A 22,545-nucleotide genomic window follows, 5' to 3' on the forward strand; every position below is an offset into this window, starting at 1 on the left:
TTTCTCTTCTTCTTTGATCTAGCGTAACTTAAATTTGAGCAAAGTGACTGCAGCCAGGAGAGCTTCTTTATCGTCCATCATAGAAGAAAAGCGTACCTTGATTGCCTATGAGAGAATAAAATATATCTGACTCGTCAAATGATACAAAAGTATGACAGATAATATAAAATTTATTTAAGCCATGGGTAAACCAAGAATTTAGCAATCTGTATAAATGTCAGATTACCTGAACAATGACATCAGGGAGAGATGCTGTCATCCTAAGGTCGTCCCGCAGTGCCAGTGTCCTGGACAGTTGGAAGAAGGGTCCCAAAATAGAAGTTATCTTCTCTTTGCAATATGTCTAGCGCTACAGTGAGTGGCTTTAACACAATATTCCTTTAGGAACAGACACTCCCCATCAGTGAAGCATTTCATTCCAAACCGAGTGCAAGCAGTATTTAACTCCGCAACTGGAATGTCCGTGATCCTGGACAGGGTGTCGTGAAATGAATTCCATCGTGTTGAAGTAGGCACTATGAGTTTTTTCGTGAAAAAATTCTCTACTAACTCTGAAGCCACAGAAGAACGGCTCATGTTTGTCCACAGTGCAGAACACTTTGAAATAGCACCTTTGTAGATGACTTTGGACACATTTGCTTTAAGCCATTTCTCGACATCATTAAAAATTAAGTTCAATATGTGTGATGGGCACCTCAAGTGTGGAGGGAGAGAAAACTATCCATCAGAGTCTGTGGAGAGAGTCTGCTCAACATCAGTAAATGTCACCTCTTCATCTTCCTCTGACTCCTCATCAGAATCTGATTGTGCGAACATTTTAAAAGCTTTGATGAAATTGGACCCGTTATCTGTCACACATGCTTTCACTTTAGACTTAAGTCCATAAGCTGAATGGACTTGCTCGATTTCATTGGCGAGTACATCATACGTGTTTCCCTTCTAACTTTTTGGCAAGCTAATGCAGCATGTCCACGTACAAAAGTAGAAGGATCAATCCAATGTGCCGTCATTCCGAGAAAACTTTTGTTATGGCTCGTCCAAATGTCGGCAGTCGTGGAAATATATTCCAAACTCTTGAATGTCTTTTTTAGCTCAATTTCCATGTCGGTGTAACGCTTATCCAAGTAAGACGAAAAAGTTTTTCAATCAGGCAGGGCTTCTTTTGTGCCACACATAGGTATTTTATTTAATATGCGCCTAAAAGACAGAGATTCTACTGTCAGGGGCGGGTCTAGACAATTTTTCGTGGGGGGGCCAGGCTGGGGCACAGTCTCAGAGAGTGGTGGCACTTTTAAATACATGTAAACAGTAGGGGTGTAACGGTACACAAAACTGACGGTTCGGTATGTACCTCAGTTTTGAAGTCACGGTTCGGTACGAGTTCGGTACAGCAGATTTACAAAATTGCTTTTTATTTATTTTTTATATTTAACAGTGGTTTACTGGAGAAAAAAGTGTCCTTGAATGAATTAAATTATATCTAAAAGTTTATTTAAGATATTTCTGTAAATTATATAGGGAGCCCTTACTTGTACATTAATATTAAAGGTTCACAACAGAGCCCAAACTATTAGCCTAAATTCAGTTGCTATTTATTTTTAGGTATAATAATCAACACTCAAATAACACATTGTGTGCAAATATGTAAACTTCACATAAGGTAGTTTTTGCATTAACTTCTAAATCTAATTATAAAATAGTTTTTTGTTGAAATATAATAATTTATATACAGTGTCTGTCATTTTCATGACAGGTTTATTTAACATGCATGAAATAATCAAGACATCACTAACAGGTTAAGTAGAATATAATGAATATAACGGCTAATGTAGAGCATGTATTTAGCGAAAGAGTTGATTTCTCTAGTGAATAAAATTCTGTGGACACTGAATGACTGCCTGAGGTAAATGTGATGCTAACGTTACATGACATTGTTTAGTTCACAAGCAGTTATATTGACATCTTTCCGCAGTTGAAACACTGATTTAGCGATTACACCACATATATACATGACAGTAAATTGTAATGTATCCTCAGCATACCTTCAGATCGTCATTCATGTTTATTATTGAATCTTTAGTAACAGATGATCGATCGCCTTCACAGATGATCGCGTTCACGCGTGTGCGCGTCGCGCGGCCGCATGAACTGTGATCAGTGACCAGTCACGCCACATAGAGCGTCAAAACGGCATTTATCTTTTGAATTTCGTGATAAAATGGACTGAATACTTAATATGTTCGTGTGGGAACTCGGATTGAAGTGTGTTCCGCGCTTACAACAAGCCGACAGTGAACTGTTAAAGATTACATTCATAACCGTTCGACGCGTGCACCGTTCACAAATGATCGCGGTCACGCGCGCGCGCGCCGCGCGGCCACTTGAACTGTGTTTAGTGATCACTGATCAGTCACGCACATTAAAGAGCATCAAAACGTCATTTATAGTTTGAATTTCATGATAATATGGACTGAATACTTCATATGTTCGTGTGGGAACTCGGATTGAAGTGTGTTCCGCGCTTACAACAAGCCGACTGTTAACTGTTAAACATTACATTCATAACGGTTCGGTACACGCGTGCACCGTACCGGAAGCCCTGTACCGAAACGGTTCAATACGAATACGTGTACCGTAACACCCCTAGTAAACAGTGAACCAGTATAAATAGCCCTACATTGGAGATAGTAATACTGTATATTATTGATAACAAAACATATTATTCTGTGTTAAAAGGAAATTCAAAATAAGTAACATGAAATGTGATATGAAATAACAAATAACTCAACAGTAGTAGGAGCACATGGTCTGTGGTAATTGCAATGCAAGCAAGATTTTTAGTTGTGTATAGTTGTAAACAATATAGAGCAACTTTATTGACAACAGTAGAAAGTGGCTTTTGAGCTCAGCAAGAAGCTGTAGAAGTGTTTATTCATATTTTTACTACATTAAAAATATATTATTCAGCATTTTCTACAGGATTTTGTGAGACTGTGGTGGGTAGACATTGGTCCCTCTAGGGGGGTCCTGGGGCGTGCCCCTCGAAGAAAATTTTGTTCATTTGAAATTTAAATGCTTAAATCTGGTGCATTTTGAGAGCAAAATTAAGTCAAGTCAAGTCAAGTCAACTTTATTTATATAGCGCTTTTAACAATGTAGATTGTTTCAAAGCAGCTTTACAGTGTTAAACAGGAAAATAATGCAGCATAATTTTATTCAGCTGTATAGCCATTCTGGAAAAATTTCAAGTATCATACAGTGACAGTGTGGGCTTTAGATCAATAATTTGATCAGTAATTTAGTTTAAATGGTTAATTTAGTTTATTATTTAGATGTATTTCGATGTTTAGTTGAAAAATTTAGTGTCCCCAACTGAGCACGCCAAGCCAGAGGCAACAGTGGCAAGGAAACCAAAACCCCATTAGGTGACCTAATGGAGAAAAATAAACCTTGGGAGAAACCAGGCTCAGTCGGGGTGCCAGTTCTCCTCTGGCCAAAAAGTGACTAGATCCATAATGAAATTAGGGTTTTTTTGTACGTAATTGTGTACTCTAGTAGTAATTTATTTATTGGTTGCATAGATATGAATGGTGATGGTATAGGGCACATAAATGATAGTTCATAAATGTTAAAGCATGTAGAGTATGCATTCAAACCATCAAAAATATTTAGCAAAAGAGGTTACCTTTGTTGAATTAACTTATTTCTAGAATAATTAATGAGGGCCTGTAATACATACTGTATTTATTATGTAGATATTTACTAGGGGTGTAACTGTTCAAATTACTCATGGTTCTGTTCGTATGTGCTATATTCAGGGGAAAAATAACTATTGTCAAATAAAAATAAAGACGCAACAACACAAATAAATACAATAGAGCAAAGATACTTATAAAATAAACAGTTATGGTAGGTCTAACATTAGTTTTCAGGTACAGAAATTGAATATCAGAAATCAAATTTAAAATAGCATTGCACACTCTAAAAAATGCTGGGTTTGAAAATGAACAAACCCAGCAATTGGGTTGTTTTAACCCATTAAATGTTTTTTTAACCCAACGGTTGGGTTAAATGTTTGCTTAAAACAACCCAATTGTTGAGTTTGTCCAGTTTCAACCCAACTGGGGTTATTTTTAACCCAGCATTTTTTAGAGTGTGCTTTTCTGGTAGGTCTAACATTAGTTTTCAGGTACAGAAATTGAATATCAGAAATCAAATGTAAAATAGCATTGCACACTCTAAAAAATGCTGGGTTAAAAACAGCCCAAGTCGGGTTGAAAATGGACTAACCCAGCAATTGCGTTGTTTCAACCCAGCGGTTGGATTAAATGTTTGCTTAAAACAACCCAATTGCTGGGTTTGTACAGTTTCAACCAACTTGGGTTGTTTTTAACCCAGCATTTTTTAGAGTGCATATTTGAGTGTATAAATTAAAGATTGTTCCTTATTAAAGTTACAAAAGCTATTCAATCTAGAGCAGTGAGTGATTTCCTAGTCTTTTGTTGTTTGATTATCATTAAAAACACAGACAGTAGGAATATTGCTAGGGCGGGCATGTTGACAATTTTGGTGTGAATTTGTCTGTTTAAGCGCAAGACTTGAAAGAGAACTCAGTATTTGCACTCTATCTGAGATGCGGGATTGCGCGCTTCAAAGTGGCTATGTAGTGGCTACTAGTAAAGAATTAATACTGACAAGTCCAACAACCTATTACATTCCGACTCTGATGGAGTGAGGGGGGCACTTGTGGTGGCCAATTACATTTTGAGGGTGGCACTTGCTACCCCTCTGGCCCCGCCCCGCCCCGCCCCTGTCTACAGTACGCAGCAGTAGCATCTCTTCCACTATGTAGCCTGCAATACTTTTTTCAAGCTCACTTTTAGACACTTTCTGCACTGCTGATGTAAAATCAAGTTTTGCCTGCTTAACAGGGGTTGCCGCAGTGTTATCAGTCGATGAACATGGATCACTCAAAAGTGTTCGTCGATGCTGTCTTGTCAGGTGCTTCAGTAGATTACTTGTGCTACCGCGGCCGATAGTTTTTTCTCACCAGGACATAGCGTACATTTTACCGTAATGTTCTTGTCTACCTGAGACAAATGTGAAATCATTTTAATATTTCCATTTGGGAAAAACAGCCACTCACTTCTGCCGACATCTTCTGCTTCAGACAGCTTCACAAGCCAACTAAACTGGCGCCAACTCATGCGCAACTGAACTACACACAGCTAACGATTTTAAAGAGGCCGCGTTCACTTTTACATTTAGACAACAAATTTAGATTTTAATTTCATTATTGATTTATACAGAACTGTTGAACTAATTTACAGTATGTAACGCAAGTACATTATAAGTAACTGTAATTAAATTACCTAACAATTAACAGTAATCCCTTACTATACTTTTTCAATGGATAAGTAATTTAATTTCAGTACACACAACATTGCGTCTAACCATAGCCCAAGTTACCGACTCGCAGTCTTCAAACTGTTGTAAAAAACCAATATCACACTCGTAGTTGTGCGATATACACTATGTTGCCAAAAGTATTGGGATACCCCTACAAATCATTTTCAGGGGTTGGGCTTGGCCCCTTAGTTCCACTGAAAGGAACTCTGAATGCTTCAGCATACCAAGACATTTTGGACAATTTTGTGCTCCCAACTTGGTGGGAACAGTTTGGGGATGGCCCCTTCCTGTTCCAACATGACTGCGCACCAGTGCACAAAGCAAGGTCCATAAAGACATGGATGAGCGAGTTTGGTGTGGAGGAACTTGACTGGCCTGCACCTCAACTAGGGCTGAACGATATGGTCAAAATTTCATATCTCGATTTTTCATGCCTGATATCTCGATATCAATACAATACGATATGACTACGTGTTCGGTGAAAACCAAGCATTTCTCAGAAAAATAAAAAGATCATAATACAAAAAAATGTTGAAAGTATAGTTTTATTTTTAAGAACAAGTCATCAACATTAACATAAATTACCAAAAAATAAATTACAAATCAAACCTTTTACTGCAGCTCTGCTTTAACAATAAATAACAAATGCAGCAGCTGGTGGAACATTGTAAGTGCATTGAAGTGCAACAACATTTATATTCTTACACACTGTGTAAGTAACTTCAATGTTTACTCTATTCTCCCAGTTCACCAGCCACTTACTTCTAAGTATTTCGGGAGAAGTGGATGAATTCACGTGTTGTAAACATAGAGGTTGTAAATCCAACAGATCCGATTCTCTGAACTGCGTCTGCGGCACAAACTAACACGGCGGCGCCCATCTGCATACAGCTCAACTAACGTGATCGTTATAAAGGTGTTTAAACAACAATATACTTCCACTTGCATGTATTTGATAATCGGAATATCAGATATTTCATGCCATAGCTAACACATTTGTGAATATTCTGAATAAAAAAGGAAAAAAATGACATAAAAGCAGATCATCATTCATTCAGCGCTGTTGCTGCTGCGGTGTGTCACGTGACAAGCAATGACGCGTCACCATGGAAACGCCCCCCCTCCCCTCACAATATAGTTCCCACGTCCCTGGTAGTGTGTGCGCTCTGGCTTTAGTGGTGCATTCAAGGGCACTCGTAAAACTGATGTTTGTTGTGACTGCCAGAGTTGTATGCAGGGCGAGCGCGGAAAGGGGAAATCTATATCGTCTATATCATTGCTTTTTTCGATAGTAATATCTTGAAAGTTCATATCTAGATATAGATACGATAACGATATATCGTTCAGCCCTAACCTCAACCCGATAGAACACCTTCTTTGGGATGAATTAGAGCGGAGACTGCGAGCCAGGCCTTCTCGTCCGCCTGACCTCACAAATGCGCTTCTAGAAGAATGGTCAAAAATGCCCATAAACACACTCCTAAACCTTGTGGAAAGCCTTCCCAGAAGAGTTGAAGCTGTTATAGCTGCAAAGGGTGGGCCAACTCCACATTAAACCCTACGGATTAAGAATGGGATGTCATTAAAGTTCATGTGCATGTAAAGGCAGACGTCCCAAAACTTTTGGGCAATATAGTGTAGCTCTATATCAGCACGGCTGTGAACGCCTCCAGTACTCGGCCTGCAGCTTTGTGCCTATGACCTAATCACAGCCGTGCTGATATAGAGCCATATCGCACTCCTACTCATGTGATATTGCTCATGTATTGCCAGAACATTAAGATTACAATCAGGTCTTCATTTCAATATTGATACCCGGAAAATATTATTGTTTTGTAATCTTCTTGGAATTGCCAGTGCCAGTTGTTTTTTCTAAGCTTCTGTTTTTCATATGTTCTTGTAAGAGCATTTGAATCTGTGGGTGTGGTGGCAGTGACCGGCCGTCTCTCCTCTCTCACCCTCCCTCCCTCCCTCCCTCTCTCCCTCCCTTCCTGTCTTTTTCAGTCTCGTCACTGTCTTGTTGTCTCTGTACGTATGAGTGTCTCTGTGAGTGTTTTTACATTGCCTGTGAGGTTTCTGACAGACTTTGTGTGAATCAGGGTCTCAGGAAGACGGAACATTGGGAAGCTCAGGATGTCTGTCTCAAGAGGAGTTATCAGAACAGGCTTCGCAGGCCCAGGATCTTGAGAGACTGGCTCAGCTCTGCATCATGAGCAAGAGGTAGGAGAGTGAACTGACTGTGAAAATGATACTGCATACATGCAGCATGATAGATTGCTTACCAGTCTGATTGTGACATAAAATGCCATGCCAAATACAAGTCGATGTGTATAGATAGAGGGCGTTTAATGAGCACTAATAGTTTTGAGACATGATTTAGGAAGGCGCATTCAATCATTCTTACATAATTTGGCCCAGATTTACACAAGGTCATTTTATTTGTGCTAACTGTCCACACTACATGCCTTGTTTATGCCTCATTCAAGAAATACTTGACTGCTGGTCTAGTAACTTTTCTTTGTATTATAAACAAATCCATTTTTTCATATGATAGCATTCAGCTATATATATAAAACTATACTTGAAGGAAATAACTGCATGTTTTACAGTCTTCTGATTTGGTTGATGTTCTGGGAGTGCAGTTGATATTCTGGGGCGTACACAAGTTTTTTATTTATGTTGCTATAGGAATCCCCCTATTATACTGGGCCATGTGTGCGCTAATAGGGAGAGAGGAAGCGAAAGGTGACTTGTGTTATGTGAGTCTCAAGGTTTCAAATGTTACTAGGACACTGAGGGAGGTGTCCGCTTTCCTCCAGGGGCTTATAATGATGAGGCGGTCTTTTGTAAGCCACTACCACATACACTTGAGGACATTTATGACCACCAGTTGGCCCTTGTTGGGGACTTAAAGCATTTAACCTGATTGTTCCAGGGAAGGAGACAGGTTGTTGATGCCACAGGAGAGAGAGGATGGCATTAAACTTGAATGAGAACGAGATTGTTTTATTGCTGCCCCAATAAGATAATGTTTCCCTGGACAAAGAAATGTGGGGGTATCCACACCATTTGTATGTAATCCCTTAAACACTTTGGGTCGGGTAACTCTTGAAACCTGAACAGGATAGATCTTCAAGATCTGTTGGTCAACTAGGACAGCAGTCATAGTTGAAGTTGTTGCTATTTCAACTTAAAAACACCTGTGGCCTCATTATGTCTCCCATTAATAATATCATTTTAAGGATCAATGTCAGGACACTCATTTTTGACCTTTTAATTTATTAAAAAACACTTAACAATGGCTGCGTCCGAATGCTTGGGCATCCGACTTGTTGCTTCACTGCCTGCCCTATCAGGCAATAACTTTGCATGCAGCATTTGCTCATGAAGGCACCTCACAAAACTGATTCGGACAAACTTCTGAAGCAGAGTAACAATTTATTGATCTACAGCAAAATAGAGAGAGCTTTGGTGATAACTAAGCAAATATTTAATCACTACAATATTAATTTATCGCAAGAAATGACAGCAAAAGTGAGAAAGTAGGTAAAAAATGTTACATTTACACACAAACTGACCACCAACCACAATTTCCAGATGCCATCTTTATTTTTTTTAGCTCAAATGTTACAGAAAACAAAACAACTGACCTGATGTCACAGTAACAAAATAAAACGTATTTATAGAATTTAATTCTTTAACAGAAAACCATAAGTAGTTTGGATTTATGGTATAATTTCTCATGTGGTGCAACCAACACAGTCATGTGGTTCAACTAACATGCAGAAACATGCAACAACAACAACAACAACAACAACACAAATTATAATATATTAATACAATTTGAACTGACAGGGCAAGGTTAGTTCAAGTTGTAAATTGTCATGTGGTGCGACTCCACAAAATGTAATATTTATTTGTTTATATTGTACATGTACATTTTTAAGACCATTTTTAAAAAATTATTTTTCTTTATCATTGCCATATACTTTCTTATATCACTGACCCTTAAATCAATATTTGATGTACATTTATTTATTTGACGCCCCCACTGATACCTCGAAATGTGCTTGTAATAATTTTTCAGGTAACAAATAAATTGACTTTTTTTTTTTTACACAAAATGAAGCTCAAGCCCTATGGAGTGAATAGGAAGTGGTTCTGCCTCTTGAATCTTTCAGTGTTGGGGCAGGAAGTGCTCTTGTAGCTGAGAGCTTTGCCATGTTGTGTCCGATCAAATGTCCTTCGAGGACAATCCAAAACAGTGCAAACCAACACCTAGTCATTATTAATTAAAGCACGACCATAATAACCACACTGACATATGTATTGCCTTTAAAAAACATAATACGTTGAAGAGAGAAGTACAGAAGAGTATAAAAATGTGACATTCAAAACACATGTGAAGGATTCAATATTGAATGCCTGACCTATATGCAAAAAAGCTAATTAAAGTGATTTTACAAAACATTAGTGCTGCAATCAGGACTCCATCTGAAATCCTTGGGAAATTCTCATTATACACCCTGAGGGCAAAGTGTCGCCTATCAACTCGCACTATTCTTCACACACATGCCAAGAGTTCCAGTTGAAAACAAGAGAGTGCCATATCTCTGGCACGGGCTGCACATTTCCACTACCTCCTGTAGGAATTACAGCACACGTGTGCCCAGATTTGTTGTGACGGGTGCTGTAATGGATCCGCATGCCTCACCGAGCCTGACTGAGGTGGGCTATTGCTGTGGCATTCTCAAACGCTCTGTGCTTAAATTAACCAATTGTGCCAGGCCAGTGGGATCAAATGGAGCTTTAAGCCTATGTGCTCTACATTTTTTTTATTTATTTTTTACAACCGCTTCCTAATACTATTTTTAAAAATAGACAGAACAGAATCTATATGGATAAAATATGGTATATACTATGAGTCACGGAGGATTTAGATAAAGGATGCACATTGTTATCGTTGGTGCCAACATATAGTTCATCATGCATGTCTTTGTCATTTAAAACTCTTCTGTATTTGCTTTTTACATAGCCTATGGCGCCTGACAGATGTTCACGTGTACTGAACCCTATGAATCATCTTTACCATCAGAATAGCATGCTACCACAGTGCCTATGCTATTTATACAATATGCACTGCACACAATATGTGAATTTTATGGATGCATAACACTGTGGAAAAGAAGTACACTTTAGCATACTTAAATAAAAAAGAGTACTTATTACAGAAAAACATTTAATGAAAATGTATTATAGTTTACATTTATATTAAATTAAGTTAGCTGAATTTTAGAGTGCTTCTTTGACACTTAAATATGACAGATACATCTTTAAATGTAATCTTAATATTAATATTACTTCTATTGTCTTTGAAATATGGTTAAAGTGTACTGACAATCATTTATGGTAAACTAAAATATACTAATGTAATTTCTATTGAAACTTGTCTTCATTTAAATATATTTGTACAAAACACATTTGTAATGAATTTTCCATTTATTACATTAAAAATATATTTACTTGTAATATTGTAATGTAACATTTAATAACACACTACAGTTCAAATTATAACCACATACTTGTTATATGTTAGTCAACACATCAAAATAAGTGGACTTCTTTAAAGCATGACAAATGATTATCAAAAAATAATATTAAAATGTACTATAAAGTAAAAACTTAAAATGACAGTGCACTTTTTAAATGTGTACTTAAGTGTGTTAAGAAACATGAAAGTGTGCTCTGTCTACACTTAAGTGGACTCTTGTTTGCAGTATAATAATATTTGATGTATGTATATACATATAAATAAATAACCAGGGTACTCTAAATCCCACAATGCAATGTACACAACATGAAGTGATATATAGCTACACAAAATTGAATTCACTTTTTTTAGAACAGTAGGCAGTATTTAATATATACTGCACAGTAAGCAGTATGCTAGTATTCCACCGGGTGACAAGAGTTTCTCCGTGTCCTGAGAGTAGTTATAGGCCCTATAAGGTTTTATGGAGGGTGAGAGATCCAGTGAATGTCAAGTGTTTGCCTGACAGTCTCCCATCATTCACACTCTCCTTTATGACTATAAATATACTGACCTGCTGTGATGTTTTTGATAAGCAAATAAACTTGATACAAAGTTGATAGTGTTGTCCTAACATGCTTTACTGTACTGACTCATGTACAGTTAGTTTTGCTTGATGTTTTCCATTCGATGGATTGTTCTTGCTGTTGCTCACAGAAAGAAACATATATCATGTGATATTATATATATATAATATATATATGTGATATTATACTGGACCCTCTCTGCAAATACACTCTTACCCTCTCCCTCTATGGCTGAAGTAATAGAAAAAGGTCAACAGAGTCCCAAGGTGTAATCAATTATATCGATTTGCTGATCGATAATATACATGTGCATGCATCTCTCTCACGCGTGCAGTGAATATAGGCAGACATGCTCTGTGATGTTCAGACTGCATGTTTCCATACTATTCACACTATAGTATTTTTTTATGCAGTATGTACATTGCAGTGTAACGCATTACAAGTAATCAGGTTACTTTTTCCAAGTAAAGTAATGCATTACTTTTAAATTTACAACAAAATATCTGATTTACTTTTTCTTTATGTAAGTTGCTTTTTTCCCATCTTTTGACTGATGGCTCTCCTGTCCCCATGTTGAAAGAAATTCGGCAGTAAGTGCAAAGGCGTGTGTGCTGGGTAAAAATGATGTGAAATAAGTAAATATGATGCATTTACACATCTCGCTTGTACAAAAAAAGATTCAGTATTCCTCAAAATAAAAAAATAAAAAAAACGTTTAAATACAAACTTAGAATATTACGCAAACCTGCAATTATATGTTAAAGCTGCATTCCGTAAGTTTTGCCTCTTTGTCGCCATCTCTGTTTGAAACCTTATTTGCGGAATTATCATTTTACGTGGGTTGTGCATCAGCTGTAGACTAGAAATCTAGACGCACCCTTGCGGCAGCAAATTTAATTTTCAGCTAGGGCGTCTTGCAACTCTTCGTTGGCTTGCGAGCTGGAAAAACCAAACTCTAGTCAAGCCAATCACATCGTGTATAGAGTCGGTGGGCGGTCATAACATAATGACGGCAGAGTTGTGGTGGTTCCGCGTGCTACTTGAAAACAAAGAAGCTGGCGAACAGCAGTCTTTCAAATCGGCTTTGGCCGCGACTCTGGAAGACTTGGAGTTAAGCTTTTCTTTGAGAAAATAACAAAGAATGGCACTGAAGTCATTCTTAAAAAAAGGAAGAAGTGTTCGGAGTTTTGCTGACCAAATACGGCAAAAGCGTTATCTTATTGCGTGCAGAGGGAATTTGAAAGACAACCGTTTATCTCGCTCCTCGGATTGAGCCCTGCCAATGGTGTGTTCCCAGACCGAACATCTTGATGGCTTGTCAGCAGTGTTCATTTCGTTGACGAATAATTTTCGTCAACGACCTTTTTTCACTGACGAAAACGAGACGATAACTAAATAAAAACTAGTGTTGGATGACTAAAACTATGACGAAAATGTTAGGGAGGGTCGATTAGGGAAGAGATCCAGTCAGAACTGATGTCCTGTGTAACAGATGCGCACAATTTGATTTGAATGTGCTGATCTAACCGCTAGAAAACACGGCGCTGTTGTGCTTCTCCAGGCTCACTCACGCATCCCCAATACAGCGCTCCAGAGCGGCTCACAATCAATGAATAGCACACATTTATACCAGGCCATTGTATATGAACTTATGCTGATTAATAATGACAATGTTTATTTTACGATGTGTATATAGTAATATGTTTTAGACCGTTGTAACAATGCATATTTTATCTCTTCATCTGAACTTGAATGAGCTCCTGCAACTGCAATAGAGGCGCAGACCTTTCAAAATAAGAGTTAATGTGTATTTCGAGCTTGTTTATAATTTAAAAGTCACACATTATATATTCATATTTGGTTACACAATAAACTGTATTTCCTTTCATTCCCATTTAATTTATAGTCAGGAGGAAAGACCAGTATTTGACACATTCAATAAAGTATCAGGGTTATAATAGTTAACTAAAACCATAAAAAAAAAAATTACTTGAATAAATGTTAACTGAAAAAAAAAAAAAAAAAAAAAACCTATTTGAAGCTTTAGCTTTACCTGATAGGGCCTACTAACTAAAACAAAAATACAAAGTTGTAAAAACTATATAGATGTTTTTAAAAAAACAAACAAAAAAGTGAATTGTACTCTTTCGTGTATTTTTAATGTCAAAAACAAAATGATGTCAAAATTAAATGGAGCTTAAATTCTTAATGTATTACAATTGAACTAAACTCATTCAATTTTAGGAGACTAAATCTACAGTAGATTTAGTCGACTAAAATCGTATGATATTTACTAGACTAAAACTAAAAATAATTCAGGTGACTAAAATATGACTAAAACTAAATGGCATTTTAGTCAAAAGACTATGACTAAAACTAAATCAAAATTTGCTGTCAAAATTAACACTGATTGTCAGGCTACATCGGCTCCTCAGCGTGAATGAATCTAATGTTTTGAGGAGTATGTGCGGCTGTCATTCAGTCATTGCACTGTACTTTGGAATCATAGATTCTACGTTTTGGAAGTATGACCAAAATTTTCACCGGAAAATGTCATGTCAAGTGAGTAACATCTCTGCCAATTTTGTTCTGACCAACTGAGAAAAAAATCATTACAACAAATCACGCTACCAACGGTAATGAAATCTAACGATCGCTTGGCTCGTATCGTATCAAACCGTGCAAATTATTATTATTGGTATACTTTGTTCTCGAAATGTTAATGTTAACAACATCAGCATTGCGTAAATACGTGTATTTAGTGTGTATTAGCATTACCTGTAGATTTCTGTTTCCGTACAGTCTAATCTTTTGCTTTTGACTATGAGTGAATCTCCAGTTGTCACTGATGATCATTTGGGCCTTTTTCTTGATTACAATCCGCCATAAAAATGATAAGTTTAATTATTCCAGCTGCTGTGAGAAAAGGCTATAAATGATCCGCCACCTGCAGCATCCTCACATGCGATATAGCCTGCCCGGGACTCCTTTATGTATACAGACAAAAGACACCAGTACCACTCAAATTATAACACATTATTTCAAGCTTACCGTTGTGAATCAGGCTAAGGTAAGGAGATGGTTTTGAACACTGGCTGGTTATGTACTTGCTCAAATTGATTTTGGATCATTTTTAACCAAAAAAGCAGCAGCTTTAAGTAAAATAGGTATACTTTATGTATTTTATTTCACTTTATTAACCAGTGTCTTTGCTGCTGACCTTCGATTATACAATTCAACCATACTAATGAGCAAAAAAAATAAATAAATAAGATAAACATCACATATTTAATTTAGTTTTCTTTGTTTTTATTGCTATAGTAAAAGTGTTGAACTTTATTCTCATGTGTCCTTTTCTTCTGCAGTCCAGCAAAGCTGAAAGGTTTGAGTTTTGCCCTCCATAAAAAGTAACTAAGTAACGCAATTAGTTACTTTTTTTAGGGAATGTAACACAATTTTAATGCATTACTTTTCTAAGTAATTTTCCCCAACACTGGTACACTACACCCTGAAAAGAATATTGTATCTCACAATGCATTACATTTCACCATACTTTTCTAATGTGATAAAAGAACTAGAAGCAGCATCAGTTGTAATTTTCATTTTTTTAAATAGCATTTTTCTTGAATTTGATTTCAATAACTATTTTACACACACAAACACACATCTGGTTCACTATCTTTGTGGGTACTCTCCATAGACTTAACGGTTTTAATAATGTACAAACTGTATATTCTCTCCCCTTACACTAACCCTAACCTACCCATCGCACAAAATTTTCTGCATTTTTCAAAAAAACTCATTCTGTATGATTTATAAGCTTGTTTCCTCATGGGGACCTCAATTTAGGTCCCCGCGGTGACACGAGTCCCCATGAGTCAGTGTGCATTCAGGTTGAAGTCCCCACCGGGATAGAAAAACATGAACACACACAAACATTTTGTACCATAATTTCTAACATTTTTGTCTCTCTTTATTGCTTTCAGACCCCATCTTGCTTTAGAATACAGTGGCAAGGTACGTACATTGTGTTTTAGTATACATGCAAAATGACAGAAGGCTTGTAAAAATCTGAAGAAATGTTGAAGTAATTGTAATTTCTCCATCTTTTTCCATTTAGGCCACTAAAATCCACCAGCGGGCTTTTGGTAACGATCACCCCATCACAGCACGGAGTCTGGAGCTGCTAGCCACTGTCTATGCTGAAATTGGCAAAACGGAATATACAAGTAACTATTTATCAGTCCTCTTGATTCCACATGAAGTTATGTCTTCAGTTTCCATTCAGCCATGCCACTGAAACATGATTTTGAAAACATTACGTCAACATACATAATCAGAAAGTTAATTGTCCTTACAAAAATGTACCATAATATGCATACACTGGAGAAAAAAAATGCTCTAGAAACAATGTTTCTCTTCGAAATTGATAGTAATTTTTACAAACAACTACAAAGAATCGACACGTTGAATAAAACTTTACTGAAAGTAGAAAACTGATATATTCTTATGAAACGATTATTGTTTTATTTACAGTGTAGTGTCTGCCAAAATCCTCCATAGTTATTATAAGAATTGTTAATACTCTCCAGCAAGCAATAGCCATATTTTCACCATCTCGGTTAACTATAGACCCGATATAGTCCGGCTATGAGTAACTCGCTTCTAGACAAAATAAACTTGAATTTGGTTACATGTCGGGGTTTTTTCTCCAAAATAACCTGCGAGACAACAGTGATTACAAGGTGTTTGGTTTCATTTAGGTTTCATTTCTTTGACATGATTATATTCACTGACAGCCCAAATCTTGCCTTGTTTTAGCCTAGACTTCCGGGCTGTGTATGGACAGCTATTAGATGTATTTTAAACGCTAAATTGCTGATTCTTAAATCATAATAAATTATAGGTTCTTCTAAAAAGTTGACATACAACGGAAGTTGCGATAGACTTTTCTTCCCTACTGTGATGTATATCTTAGTAAAATGGCTTCTAGACCAAAAAAAAGATGTAGGGCGGGACTTGATTTAGTCCATCGGAAATTGATTGGACGGTTGTGGTTTGCTAGTGCTGTGATCTCATGTGATTGACAGGATGTCCCGCCCTCACACCAGTAAACACGTCATCAGAGAAAAGAAGAGATGTTCCTGCAAGAGAGAGGGGACGTTATTTTGATAAAAGATTATAATTTTATATATATATATATATGATGTGCACGGATAAATAATTTATCATAAATACAGAAATATTGTTTTTAATAATGACAATGGTGGCTATAACCAATTTACCAGGGTGGTTTGCTATGTGGTAAATGTGTGTATAAAACTTCAACTAAAGGGGTCATGAATTGAGAAATCAACTTTCCATTGAGCTTTTGATGTATATAAAAGGTCATCATAATATAAGAATATCCTGTAAGTTTCAGAGCTCAAAACTTCCTTGTTAGTCAAAGAAAAGCTTTTATTGACAGCTGGCTCAGCAAATGATTGATCTGCGAATGTTCTTCCCTGGGACGTCAGAGTGTAGTGAAACAATAAAGCTTATGGCATGTTTCAAACATGCCATAAGCTTCCTTTGGATTCCAATATTAGGAATGCAACTTTATTTTTACTTAAGTTCCAGCTCAGAACAAAGACATTGCATTTGTTCGCTTCATTTCACTGTGGATTTGTTTGTAAACAAGAGACTGGGTTTGCAGATAGGATGAGATTAAAAACCTATGCTGTGCCTTCTATATTGGATCCGACAGGAATTATGTTTTTTTATGGGTGATAGTATTGCATTGTTATGTTTGATATGTACTGGTTATGTACGCGTCTAACTAAACATAACTTACCGCACTGTCACAGGCTGGAGTATCCTTTGTATTTGAGGTGTTGTTGGTTCATTGTGCTGCGATAAAAAAAAAACACAATCACGGAAGTTTTGAACATGCTGAGGTGAAGTATTGCTTATGCACGTAGTACTTGGCGTGTGTGTGTGTGTGTGTGTGTGTGTGTGTGTGTGTGTGTGTGTGTGTGTGTGTGTGTGTGTGTGTGTGTGTGTGTGTGTGTGTGTGTGTGTGTGTGTGTGTGTGTGTGTGTGTGTGTGTGTGTGTGTGTGTGTGTGTGTGTGTGTGTGTGTGTGTGTGTGTGTGTGTGTGTGTGCGCGTGTGTGTGTTAGTTATGCACGGTTGGCTGTTATATCCACCGATCGGGCCAGCCAAGTAATAAAAAAAATAACATTCCAATTAATTGCGGGTGGATGAGAGATAAATCATTGTGTTTGATAAAGACATTTTGCAAGCCCCGTGGGCAAATCATTCCGGTTGCCGTTTCTCCACAGTGGAAGTTTCCAAAACAATTCCTCACTTGGAGGCGAAGTTCATTATAATATGTAAAATTGTTATCCAATCATAGCAGTGGGCGTTTACTTTCAATGTGGTACGCCCATAAAAATGCCCGAGTGTTCCAGGAGCTAGGCTCAAAATCAGGGTAGAAAATAGCCTATTACTTATTCATTATGATGAATGTAAAAACCATGTGAACGTCATAAGTTGACCTCAGACAACATGACCCCTTTAATCATGTGCTTTGCAATTTACTGTACATTCGAATCCCATACAAGCCAGCAATCTTTTGTTCTGATTGTCAAAGCAAAATTACCACAATAGCTTCAGTGAAAGCTCTTTTAAAAACTTTACGCATATTGAGCCATTTACTATTTCCACTCAGTGAGGAAGCACGGAAAATGCACTACACCCAAATCTACTGTACATACAGTTCTGTACGATTAAAAAACTGCAGAGGTAAATCAACCGAATGAGTAAACATTTATTCCAAGCATGCACATTCTGTCAGAGGCTGATGGCGTTGTAGATCTCTGGCTGAAAAGCTGGGTCGTGTCTTTGACAGTTTGAGGCCAGGGCATTTTTGTAGGCAGAAATGCTTTGCTAGTTCTCTGGAGGGACGGGTTGTTGTGCATGTTCCCTTTTGCCTGTTTCCTGGACGATGAAAAATGTATTGTATAGGGCAGCAATGTGTCATGAACGTCAAACTCGGCTGCCGAGTCAGCTTTTTGAGCGAAAATGCTTTCGCCACAACAGATCACTTGCGTGTCATAGTTTCAATGCTAAATTATTCTCTTCTAATCAAATTTCATCATGCAGACTGTACCGACTTGAAACAAATGTATGTTGCTTATTTTGCTGATTAAATGTCAAAAATGTTGTTTTGGAGTTTGTAAAGTGCTCTTTGTAATTCTTTTTTACAGATTCATTGGGAGAGTGTGTGTCGACTCTTTCCAAGAGGTTCTCGGCCACCGAGTCATTCAGCGACGCTCTGAGTGGCATCTCTCATAGCCATAAGGACAGACACTCTGAGTTACGACACAGAAAAGAGCCATACATACAACAGGAAACTCTTAAAACTAAGGTAATCCAATGGTCATTGACAAATAAGAGTGTTCATAATAAAGAAATGGGAAAATATCTGGTTTAAAACACGTGCTTAGTTCCTTAGTACCTAGTCTCTTTATGAGTCATGGGTGTGTTTTGGGCGTAACGTGCAGTAAACTAGTCAGAGTCTCATCTCCCATTCTATAGGCGAATATTACTAGCGCGCCCTTTAACCCCCTCGAGTTGGCGGTCGTGCCGGCGCAAGCGACACGCTTTTTTTCTTATCAGTGCCAAAGAGACATCTAAAGGGCCCCAAAAGAGCTCTGACTCCTAGGGGTTAAATGACAAGGTTTTTATTGGTCAGTGGTGCAGTTGTTTTCAGTTGCCTCAAAATACTATCAAACATTCTGGAAGTCAAAAGTTTTGTCTCTTCTGATTTCAGGTCCTAAGTGAAAAACTGCCCACCTCTATCCTGAAAAGGTCCAGCGCGAGCAATGCAGAATCAGACTCAACACGCAGGCGGAAAAACGAGAGGCGGGTTCGCTTCAGAGAGCCGGAGATCACTGTTCATGGTAAGAGAGTTCAAACAAACCTGCTCTAGCAGTCCCTAAAATCTCCAGAGTCTCTTTGAACTGTTCTTTAAAGTGCTGGCACTCAAAAATAGCAAAGTAAATTAAACATGTTGAAGTAGGTTGTAAAAGATTTCTCTTACTGAGAGCTGCGGTAAATGAATCCCCTCATTCTGGAAAAAAGAGATTCACTTTGTAATTTACATGCAAATTAGGCAGTGTGCAATCTGTGCCAGCAAGACTGTTATGTTAATGAAACAAAGAATTTAATTTAAGGAATTTAAGGAAGGTAATTCAGGGAGCCAGTTCAGTTCTGTTTGGATGCTTTAGTGCAATTCGTCTTTCAAGAGCTCTTGTCTTGTAAAAAGGCCTGATTGCAAAATATGAATGAAGGTCATGTGCTTTTAAGTCCTTGTATTATTTATATAGCTCTTTATACAATACAGAGAACAGGAAAATGATCCACTGATGCAAACAGAGTTCATTTCAGCTTTACAGTAGCTCTACAAGAAGTTTTCCTCTGGCCAACGAACGAACACGGTGTGATTTATGATTTAGGCTGTATCACAAGTCAGAAATCAACAAGTAGAAGTAAGGTGCAGTCACATTGCCAAAATTTGACTAACAAATGTCCAATGTCTATTGTCAATAGTGTAGCAAGGTATTCAGCTCACACAGAAATCACTATCAAAACAAGCAGCTTTCTGTTGGTCAATTCAGCAAATTTCAAATTTCTAGACTAGAATTCGCCAGCAGAACAACGGTAAATGTGACCGCACCTTTAATTGCACCGATATGAATGTTTATGAGGTTTACAAAGTTGAACTCATACCTAAACCTCATTATTACTTTTTATGTTGGCTTTCCAGACATTCCGTACTATGACTGTTTAGGAGGTAAGAAAACTTGATAAGAAAAGTGTTGAACAGTGTGGTGGATCTCAAAAATGCATGAAAACATGCATGACATTTACTCGCATGCAATCTGGGACTCAGAACAGCCTGTAGATCTTTGCTGTTGTTTTAAGAATTTACATGAACTGTGCCACGATTTGTTTGCCTTTGCCTATATAAATGTGACATTGAGGTACGTGTAGCATGCATGTAAAACCCAAAGAAAGTTGTCTTTGGTTAAGAGTGCTGTTAGCTGCTGTGGAATTCCCCCAGACTTGGTGAATAATGCTGCCCACATGCTTTCAGAAATGTCCTACTTCTCACTTCTGAATTCGTAATTATGAGTTATTTACATTTATGCATTTGGCAGACGCTTTTATCCATAGCGACTTACAGTGGACTTATTATTCATGGAGTTATTAATCATGGAGGTTCATTCTTGACTATTTCTTGGGGAAATCTAATTAAATCCAAAATGTAATGAAGATATTTTGGCAATATCCAGCATATTTTGAATAAAATGTTGTGGCCCATTTGCAGACAATCATATAAACATTACCTGCGCTATACATTCATAATCAGCTTGCTTAAGATTTTGCTCAGTAAAATACAATAGTAATCAAATGGCTATTTATATACGTAAATATGCATTGATCAGCCACAACAATTAAAACACACCAGCCTAATGTAATCTGTCTATCTAGCACCAAGACATTAGCAGCAGATCCTTTAAGTCCTGCAAGTTATGAGGTGGGGCCTCCATGGATCGGATTTGTTGGTCCAGCACATTCCATAGGAGCTCAATCGGATCACGATCTGGGTAATTTGGAGGCCAAGGAAACACCTTGCATTATTTATCATGTTCCTCAAACCATTCCTGAACAATATTTTCAGTGTGGTGTGACTGGTACTACTCGACCCACTCCAAGCAGGATTCGAGTTGCAGTCTCTAGCGTCTCTCGCTATAGTGCACCTCTTGATGCCACGGGAGTGAGGTTTACACGCACAGCTCTTATGCTGCGTTCACACCAAAAGCGAATAGAGCGTCAGGAGCGAGTTATTTCAATGTTAAGTCAATGGAAAGGCGCATTGACGCGCGTCTGACGCCGAGTTGAAAAATTTGAACTTTGGCATCAATTCGCACCGCGTTAACCAATCAGGAGCCTGCTTGCTGCTGTCACGTGGTAAAGTGATGTGATGAGAAACCCTGCATAATTTAAAAATACTACTATAGTGTCACAAAATGTAGTTTTAAGACTTTTTCAGGTGAGAATGTAGTTGTTTAAAGCTCAAATCTGTGGTTTATTTATAAAGAGAGCACCTATTTTTTTTTTTTTTATATAATCTTGCGTTTTTGGAGTTGTGAGATCCAGGTGATCACCGGGCACTCAGCGCTCATTAACCCCGGCGAGAGCAGCCTTTCCTCAGCCAGTCCTTCTGCCGTCTGCCGCTGGCTCTGATGTCCTGTAGTGGTTCGTCTTGTGTGGATCTAACGGCCGATCTTTGGTGTCATGAATCTATAATTTGTTGTCAGCCAAATCGTTTTGACTAAGGGCGATTTTATCCTTTTTTAAGGATATTTAAATATACATGCAGTGAAGATAATGTAGGAGTTGCCTGGACCACATTTGTGTGGCTATTAATGCTTAATTTTTAATTTTTTAATGAAAATTAAAAGAGGCAGAGTGGTGTTTTATGACATATTTCTCCTGGAGCGACTTGAACGCGCGTCTATTTCGCTTCAAACGCTCAATTTATACGCGCGTCCACAGCGAATGGATTCAAAATGTTCAAGCGTCCAACTAGACGCGATTTTGACGCTCTATTCGCGTTTGGTGTGAACGCAGCATTACTAGCATGTCTCCATTACACTCACCCCCCCCTATACCTCACTCCCATCTGGGTCACGATACCAAATGTAAACCCTCCGGTCCTACTTGCCCTGCTCAGAGCGGGACTCGAACCAGCATCTCAGCATCTCTATAGAGTCTATAGTGTCAATCGCTAGTGCGCATTGGGAGTTGGGTGACCACCATCAAACAAACCAAATGTGGGACGATTACTAAGTTTGTGTGGGACAATGTGGGACATGTTACCAACACTAAAACATAACCTGAAACTGTTGTATAATCTTAAATTCAACATCACTGAGCCCAAAGGCACCAGGCATCATGCAGATAACTAC

At 37.8% G+C, this 22,545-nt stretch overlaps 1 protein-coding gene across 2 annotated transcripts in view; it reads left to right on the forward strand.

Moving 5' to 3' along the window:
* cUnh14orf180 (chromosome Un C14orf180 homolog) overlaps window positions 1-22,545 on the forward strand; it is a 48,188-nt gene that overhangs the window by 19,695 nt on the left and 5,948 nt on the right. Inside the window, exons 4-9 of one of the 2 annotated variants that reach the window (XM_079833788.1) lie at window positions 7,509-7,629; window positions 15,513-15,543; window positions 15,647-15,755; window positions 18,775-18,935; window positions 19,341-19,470; window positions 20,337-20,363. In XM_079833788.1, coding sequence (XP_079689914.1) covers window positions 7,509-7,629; window positions 15,513-15,543; window positions 15,647-15,755; window positions 18,775-18,935; window positions 19,341-19,470; window positions 20,337-20,363 — 579 coding nt within the window. The remainder of the gene's footprint in view (window positions 1-7,508; window positions 7,630-15,512; window positions 15,544-15,646; window positions 15,756-18,774; window positions 18,936-19,340; window positions 19,471-20,336; window positions 20,364-22,545) is intronic. The other variant, XM_079833789.1, reaches the window with a different exon arrangement.

This window comes from Gobio gobio (genome assembly GCF_949357685.1).
Source record: "Gobio gobio genome assembly, chromosome: 13".
Taxonomy (NCBI): Eukaryota; Metazoa; Chordata; class Actinopteri; order Cypriniformes; family Gobionidae; genus Gobio; species Gobio gobio.